Source organism: Anopheles aquasalis, chromosome 3 (genome assembly GCF_943734665.1).
Source record: "Anopheles aquasalis chromosome 3, idAnoAquaMG_Q_19, whole genome shotgun sequence".
Lineage (NCBI taxonomy): Eukaryota > Metazoa > Arthropoda > Insecta > Diptera > Culicidae > Anopheles > Anopheles aquasalis.
In genome coordinates this window covers 48,692,458-48,701,048 of record NC_064878.1, presented here as the reverse complement: position 1 = coordinate 48,701,048, position 8,591 = coordinate 48,692,458, and the positions used below count along the sequence as shown (strand labels likewise).

Sequence of the window (8,591 nt, the reverse complement as noted above, 5' to 3'; positions counted from 1 at the left end):
TTCGTCCAGCAAGTGGAGAAATTTTGGACAAAAGCTACGCAAACTTTGTACACCAGCCACGTACACCTGTGAGAGATCGACCCTTACCTTCCGTAGATGCGATGTTCAGAAATCTAACTATTGTGGTAAATTTGATCAACTTGAAGATCTTTGATGAACTAAATTTGATTTAATAGAAAGAATTTTATGTTGTACTTTAAAGGTTTATCCATTGCTTCATAGTTATTTTAATAAAATAAAAGTATTGCAGAAGTAAACAAAGAAACTCTTAACGTACAAAACCGACATTCAATAATGGATGAGTACATCCGTGCTGAATCAACATCCGAACTGTTAACTCTACCAAAACGGTGTCGTATACATAATGTTCGTGAGAAAACGCCTCCAAATGAAGCTAGGAAACAGCTCAACAAGCCTTTCTGTGTACCGAGTGACCTAGTAAAAATGTGACGCTAAGCTGGATAGTGTTAACGCACCACTAGCACCACCTTCATTGACCTCATGATTTGGCGCCCAACACATCGTGGTCGGCAAGAGAGGAAGAGAGCTCCCGTGATCTAATTGGTTAATCAGCTTCGCATCATACTTTATACATTCATTCATGGCTCCGACCGGACTCAACCTTAGCACATTTATACGCATTATGCTTCATCATCTTCTCCCTGCTTTTTTGGGCGAACGCTCGAAGCAACGCGTAAACGATGATTACTACATAGAACCTTGCTTTGCAGAGCACCTGCTTCTGGGACAAGATCTCCAGCATTTTTGGCTTCCAAATCAGGTCACGATTGTTCCGAGCTCAAGCACTGACCAACATTTGAACGAAAGTGAATTCTTCCGTCGTCGCTTTTACCCCTTCAGTCAGTGCACCTCGACTGGAATGATCGATCTATTATCTCATCATCATCATCACTCGCGGATCGCGGAAGGAATGGAGCCGATGAAGGTGAACTAGGTCAAAGTAAAAGCACACATGGTACTAATAGCAACGGCACGACATGATCGAAGAAAGTGAAGCGCTTTGCTTTGCCAGCCCATCTGGTGGACTTCCGGCATCCGGTGCCGAGATTGATGGACCGGCGATTTGTATCAATTTACAGACCGGCAGTTGGTGCGAATAAAATCGAAAGTTAAACGAATGGTACCGCATTGGGATCCTAGTTCCTATCTCCGGATCTCTAAACTAAATTTACGATCACGAAAAAACGCGTAGCCCCGAACCCCGAAGATTGTCGTAATAGTGATTTGTCTCCCGTTACTTCATCGCAAAGATCACCCCTAGCCGCTTAGAAAAGCTCGTAAAATGAGCATTAAAAATACATCACCGATTGCGCAGACGCTCCCTTTGGGAACAATGGGAGGGAAAAAGAAAAGTGGGGTTCGTGCGCGCCCGCTTCTCACTTTTGTCCACTTACCGGAGCGACGGAACTGGGAAAACGATGCTGGTAAACAAATGTGTGCTGTAATATGGTCCAGGGTGCTACACCTTGACGTAAGTATACTCTGTAATGCGCAGGGAAAGACTCTTTTTTACCGGCGGCCCGTGATTGCGTTAGACCGATCGCGAAAACAAACTTCAAACACGCTCGAATGTGGGTTACCAAGGAAAAGCTGACAGGCGGCACCGGATAGTGGAACACCAAATGAATCGCGGATCCTCTCGGAGAGTGAGAGTATGTGTCGCGTGCCTAGATCACGAGGTGTAGGAGGTTTGCTTTGGTGGGCAACGATCGTTCACGGTTTGCGGTTACCACGCGATATCATGGACTTTATTTGGTGACGAGATTGATCAGGTGACATTTTGATTTTCATGTTCAAATTTAAGTTTATTTGCTACAAGGTCCTTATTCCTTATTCTCTGGTGTTTCTTCCACATCTCGTTGATTAAAATTATAAATCTTACTTCATCCGAGTAAATGAATGCCAAACAAAGATCAGGAACGTTCGAGAGAATCAAATGCGTGGAAGATTGGAGTAATGCAGCAGCAACCCGTCTCGCCAAAAGCGGAGCGTCTCCCTGGAGAAAGTATCCACTGCCCATGCACCACGCCACCGCAAGATACACACGCAAACACAGAGTCCGAGACCGGATCACCAAACCCCACAGCTATTCCGATTCATCCAAAGTACTAGCTGGCGCTCTCCTGAGCCGAGCTGGTACGCTGGTGTGAGCACGTGCCGGTTGGCCGGAATGCTCACACCTCGATTCGCGCAGCATCCACCAGCAGACCAGCTCACCTGATCGCTAACCGCTCTTGCCAACAGCAACACACTCACCCCAAGTCGTGGATTCATCCACGTTGATCAGGAAGAAAGTGAGTCGTTGAGAGTCGCTCCACCGCCGTGGAACTCACTCGGCCAGCAGCATAAACCAATAGCAAGCAAACAACGGCTCCCCGCCGGGAGAAATGGCTCCAATGGGAAAGGCCGGTTGTTAGCGTGGACTCGCTCGCTCGGTCCCTCGGTGCCAAGGTTACTCAGTCGCCTTTCAGTAGCATCTCGGAGGCCCTCCGGTCCGGTTCCATTATTCACGACTCAACGCGCCGGAATCGAACGGAAAAACGACCAACAGGTGTTGAAGAACGTAGCATCGCCATCAGCCGGAGTGTTTGCGGTGGATGTTTGTGATAAACATACGCCTACACACCGCCAACAGACACAAAGAGAAGAAAGCCCCGATAAGGTGGAACGGAACACGCGAAGTTATTATTTAAAAATTATCATTTCGACGCAGTGGAACGTTTCGCTTTTGGCATCCGGAACGGAATTGGTAAGCATACGACGGAAAACGGGAAGATTTCGGATAAACAGTTAAGGGAATAATCGCCGCGGTGTGTGACGTGCAAAAGATCGAGTTTAAGATGAAACCAGCAGCGTGCGGTGACCGACATAACCGGAAGCAACGCCAAACTTGTGACACTTTCTAGTAGATGTTTTTTTTTACAGAAGCGGTGCCACTTGTTTAGTGTTACAGTAAATACTCTTTCCTTTGTTTGAACACAGCGGACATATAATATTTGTTTGAATTCTGTAGATTAAATAATTGAGCCTCCGCGATGTTTGACCCAGTTCCCAGCCTGGGGTCTCGCTAATGAGTGCTAAAGTGTGTAGCATTTCTGTTACTGCACCCCTCGAGGGGGAAACGGAATGATGGCAGAGCTCGATCCGTTTCGATACGAAATTTAGCTACGGAATTGTGAGGTGAGCTTTATTGGAACGATCGATGATCTAACGGAACCATCGTGTTACATAACACCCCAGGCTTGAGCCGAATCCGATCAAACCATAAACCGGAGGGTATCATTTAGTCTTGTTTGTTGCTCTTTAAGTTTAACTTTCCGGATGAAAATTCCTGCCAGAATCCGTTAAGAATCCTAATCCTCGTCTCATCGGACCATTTTGTACTTTCTACAGGCAAGATATAAACAGAAACCGTTACTGACCGCGATGACAATCGCCTCGGGGTCGAAATTTTGGGGAATGGCACCGGTTATCGCGTGTGTTTTTAGAGAACTGGTTTATGGAGAACGCTTGATACATATTTTTAATCACGCCTTGCGGGCACCATGATGTAGCAATCAGATTCTCAGGAGTGGAAATGATCTGTTGATCAAGACGAAAGTTTAAATCAAACAGAAGGTTCAATCTCACCATCACTCTTTGTACAAATGGCACAATGCTCGCTAACAGCGCATTCCAGACGGGGTAATCCCAGTTGAACGTCGTCTTTAGTATTCAGCAGGCAGCAGGCAATCATCATCGATGCCCACAAACAATCGTCACCATCACCGTGATCGTCATGGAGTTGATGGCTTTCGTTTCGACTCGATTTCATGACGCCTTACAATCCCACATCTTTGTTGTTACCTTTACGTCAAGGAACTGTTTGGATGTATCATGCATGTGGACGTCCGCGCTTTGTCGCGTGTGTCCGGGTCCCGGGGCCCCCGTGATGAACGATTTCTTTTCACTTTCATCAGTGCGCGCACAGTTTGGAACAGACCAAGGTGTAAATGTTGACTATTTCTTTCCGGGATAGCCGCTGGCGAGGGCATAAGTGTTTCCTCTGAGAAAAAAAAGAGAACCTACGGGAATACGGTCCACACTAGATGAGTGTTTTGTGAAAGGTGGGAGTTTTTGGGTTAAACTATGTCCACAGAGTCGTAAAGCTTCGTTTGCGCAAGGAGAAGACGTGAAGCATCTAGTTCGGAAATGATGATTGCCACGATCCGCATTACTGCTTCCCTATCATTTACTTGTAATTATGTAATTGATGCTCTCGTCTTTAACTACAATGACGTTCCAAGTTATTGATATGTTGCTACTTTCAACGTGTTGTTGAGCAGGGACAGTAAAAATACAAAACGTTAAGTGACTGGTGAACAGAGTTTTGATTGGTCTGTTCGTTAATACATGCACATGAAAAATGGATTAAATGCATTGCAGTACAAAATGCACTCTTGCGCTCTTAAAACACATTATCGCCCATTGCCTGGTGCATCACATGATTTCACGCATTCCAGCTAGCGTACTACCAACATCCAAAGCCGCTGAAAGCTCCAAGACGATGAATTACGTGCAGGATTAGCATTTGTTGTTTTACATGCAAGACACGGGCACAATCCTGCACAAACATCGGATCACTTCAACCACTTGCATGACAAGGGAACCAAAGATGAACCACAAACCAGGCAGGAAGGCGAGTGCAGCGGATGCAGAACTTTCACTCCACCTCGTGATCCGTGTACTGTAATCAAAAGCATTCGCAAACGGCCAAAGCAGAGTGCGCGCGGGAGTGTGTTTTGAAGAAATCGAACAACGAAACCACATCGGTCGAACATCGATGGCGAGACAGCGCCGAGCCACCGCGGCGCCGGCGAGTCCACGCAAACCGTCGAGTGATTCTAGGCCTGTCCGACTTTCATCACAGGCTGCGGTTTTGTGCGTTCCTTTCTCGTGTGATTGAGTGCTTTCATTTTGGAACATATTTTCAGATCGGTGGGCGCTACGATCGGACTGATCGCGATCACACTACAGCAGTCAGTCCGTGGTCGTCAGTCGGTGCACAGTGGATATCGTGAGATCAGTTGAACTTCACCGGTCGGAAGGACCAGTACCGATTGTTTGCAGAATGACGCCTTGGAACAGAATCCAACGGATAGCGGCTCAACCATGGCTGCGGCCTTCCACGGTTTTGCTGATCTTCACCATCACCCTGACGGTTACAGTGGATGCTGCCAGTCTTACGACAGAGGAACGCTCCTCCGGAACCGGTGTCGCTGGTTCGTAGTAACCCATCCAACCGACAAGCCCTTCCGAGCGTGTAGATTGATCTTTTCTGTTCGCCTTTCTTCCTCACAGAGTCTCGAACCTTTGGCCGGATCAGACGACTTCAGGGATTGATCATACCGGTGATGTTCTTTCTCGGTGTCATGAAGACACTGCTCGCGTTTCTGGTCGCCGTCAGCCTGAAGACACTGTTCGTCGGTGTATCGATCCTGATGATCAACGTGGGCCTAGCGTTGGCGAAGGTGATCTTATTCTTCAAGACCAAACACGAGCACTACGGTGGCGGATGGTCCGGTGGTGGTGTTGAGAAGAACATCCACGTGCACATCCACAACGACGGCTACTCGCATCATGTAGCAGGTTCGCTGGCACCACCGATCGAGTTCGATCACTCTCCACCGGCCGCGTTGCTGCACAATTCCGGTCCGAGTGTTTTTCCCAGCTACGGACCACCGTCGGTGGTCACATCCTACGGCAGCCATAACCATCGATCGCGTAGTGACGATGAGACGGTCGAACCGCTTTACGTGCCGACTTCTGCGCAAACCATAGTGGATCGCTATCCCAAAATACTGATCTCCGATCGGGACCGCCTCAACCAGATCTACGCTCAGTGGCGTCAGTTGAACAAAAAAGGCCGATAAGATATCAGGGCAGAGGCAGATCGAGGGCGTTCGAGTGGATCTAGTGAAGCCAAATATGAAAATACGCAAACTACGATACGAAAAGCAGACGGAGTCCGGCTAATGAGAGTCGTGCTCCACTGTCACGCTGTACTATATAATTTAATTTATTCTTATTTATTAAAACGGGTACCCCTCAGTAGCCCACACCGAGCGAAACGTTTGGAATTAGCACTAGCGTTTAAGATAGATTTCAAGGCCGATGGCTGGCGATTCCTTTCCTTCTCTTCCTCTCCCGTGTAATACCCTCAGCGATGTCAGCGATGCGTATAATAAGGCACAAAAGGAACGCAATCGATTCGGTTTGTTCCCTCTGGCAACATGCAGTGCGTAGTTAATAAAAAGCAATCTCTACATCGCCCGCAGGTCTTGTACTCATCTTCATTCAACTGGTGCCTCCGAAGGGGAGATTACAGAAATTACTGAGCCCGTTTCACTTTCGACGGCAAAAAACGGCTACCATTCGGTGAGCGATTAGCGCTCTTCTTCCAGCACGATAGCCAGTGGCTACAAACCACCCTGGGTGGGGATAGGGCAGACGCACCCAACGCAGCAGCAACCGCAGCATGTGACTAGCCACATGCCGTTAAACGTAGCTCACATTTCTGGCACGAGCATAGCGCGCATTGTAATAACCCACTGGCACGTGCTAGATATGGCCATGTCTCGGACCTCTCCGCTTTATTGGGTCCTGTGGAGATTCGCTAATTAATGCAGACCATTTCGTTCGTTCGGGGGAGCGGAGTCCAGATTTCTCCGGTTAAATAGGTTGCTGTTGTAGCAGTGAAGAAAAGGGGGCCAGAGTGCCACCGATTACTCCATTTCTGTAGGGCCCGGGACCCTCGACTATCTGGTGAGGTAAAGATTAAAGCTCTCACGCAGATTTACGTGCATTTTCCCTTTTAGTGGTCAAGCGGTGGCTGATTGCACGTTCCAGTTTCAGAATAACCGGGACAGAGTTCATGATCGACTAGGAGATCGATGTGCCCAATCTTTTTGGGGCTTTGAGTAGCGCCTTTTCTTTTAATCAATTATCGTTCGTTTCATGGTTGGTTGAACAAACCCTTTTACTAAGAGTTATCATGAAAATTAGTAACCTCAACATGCAGCCGTTAATTTATGCTGGATTTTATCGGTTTTATCGTTTTGTCTAGAATTTGCATAACTTCGGGAGTAACGAAAAATGTTTGACTCATGAACGCGTAGCTATAAACACAAGGTGTGAAACGGCCGTTAATTTAAACCAAAAACGTGCCAAGAAGCAACGAATGATCTTCATAAAGTGTGCTTTTATTAAAGTTAGAATATTATTTAAGTGTAGAAATGTATGTAAATTGTTCAAATTCTGAGCCAAAACCACCACGAAAGCCTAGGCATCGAGTCTCCAAAAGAAATTCACAGGACTTGATGCGGTCTCTTACGTAAAAAGGCACAGGAGGGGAACCAGCACGAAATACGAGTTCCTATACAAGGATCAGAAACTGCTGCACCTCAGACAGGTGTAGGTAGCTGTGAGACGCACCAAGAACGCCAGCCTTGTGCTATTCCTGGCAAGTGAAAAGATCGAAGCCGTCCGTCAGTTCTTGAAGAGATCCCTTCCATTTTACGACACAGGCCTAAGATTTTGTGAGGATCTTACCAGATAGTTTTTCTTTTTCATAGTGAAATGCATCACTCTAATAACACACTTCATGACAAATTTGGCACATATTCAGACTAGAATAGCTTTTCGCATGATAGTGCAATTTTTAATTTAATGCAACCATAACCTGATTTCACATTTGCCTTTTAAAAACGTATGCCCATGAGACCATCTGCTTTGTTGCGCAAAAATAGCAACTCCATTTATTTAAATATTAAATCAATACTTTCAAAATGACCAAGTGGAATAGTCATATAATAGTGGATACCCTTCACGAATAAAAATCCTTCGCAATAGCTCAAATTATGCATTGCAGATGATTTCTTCAGCCAACGTTCGCCACTTTGTAACAAGTAGAATGCCTAATTAACCTATTAGTTGAACATCAAATGACATCCGGTGATCAATAAATCACAGCCTGTTGCTAGTCGCGTGTCCGCCTGCGACCCATGCCAGCAGCGATCACATTGTAAACCGCACCCTTTTGTTTCGTCAGATCAATACATCCTGTCCATCAAAAATGGGGACTCAACTTTTCATTAACCTTCCATTGAAATCCGCTTGACCGAACGGCACCGAACGGTGCGGGAAAGGTAAAATGACTTCCTCCCCGACGGCACCACAATCATCATGTTGGCGAAGCGATAAGCAGTCAGTCGTCACGACCATAAAGGATGCCATCGAGGACGCATCTTCGTATCCGTGTCTCCGATCCGATGAGTTATGTCAGTAAAGGAGGACTCGAGAAGGGAAAGAAAATTCCAGCACACTTGTTCACGCGAAATCTATCGACCAAATTCCTACTCCTCTAATCACTAGCCGTCACCACCACCACCGCCGTCCTGCCATGCGCAGAAATGTTTAATGTCACTTCGCACAATCAGACAAAAGAAAAAGAAATAAATAACGAAATGCAAAACCAAAGGGCCCACCGTCATGCGTCGACCGATTGCGGCAAAAGGAAATGACAATCTGCA

General features: G+C 46.6%; 1 protein-coding gene across 1 annotated transcript; it reads left to right on the top strand.

Moving 5' to 3' along the window:
• The first annotated feature begins 2,568 nt into the window (after positions 1–2,568).
• On the top strand, positions 2,569–6,210 carry LOC126576105 (uncharacterized). The gene is made up of 3 exons (XM_050237217.1): positions 2,569–2,770; positions 4,995–5,282; positions 5,362–6,210. Exons 2-3 carry the CDS (start codon positions 5,132–5,134, stop codon positions 5,931–5,933), a joined length of 723 nt encoding a protein of 240 aa, XP_050093174.1. The 5' UTR covers positions 2,569–2,770; positions 4,995–5,131; the 3' UTR covers positions 5,934–6,210.
• The last annotated feature ends 2,381 nt before the right edge of the window (positions 6,211–8,591 follow it).

Coding starts and splice junctions, on each gene's coding strand:
- LOC126576105 (XM_050237217.1), top strand. CDS start 5,132: ATGACGCCTTGGAACAGAATCCAACGGATAGCGGCTCAACCATGGCTG. Junction 5,283..5,361: donor CTCCGGAACCGGTGTCGCTG/GTTCGTAGTAAC, acceptor TCTTCCTCACAG/AGTCTCGAACCTTTGGCCGG.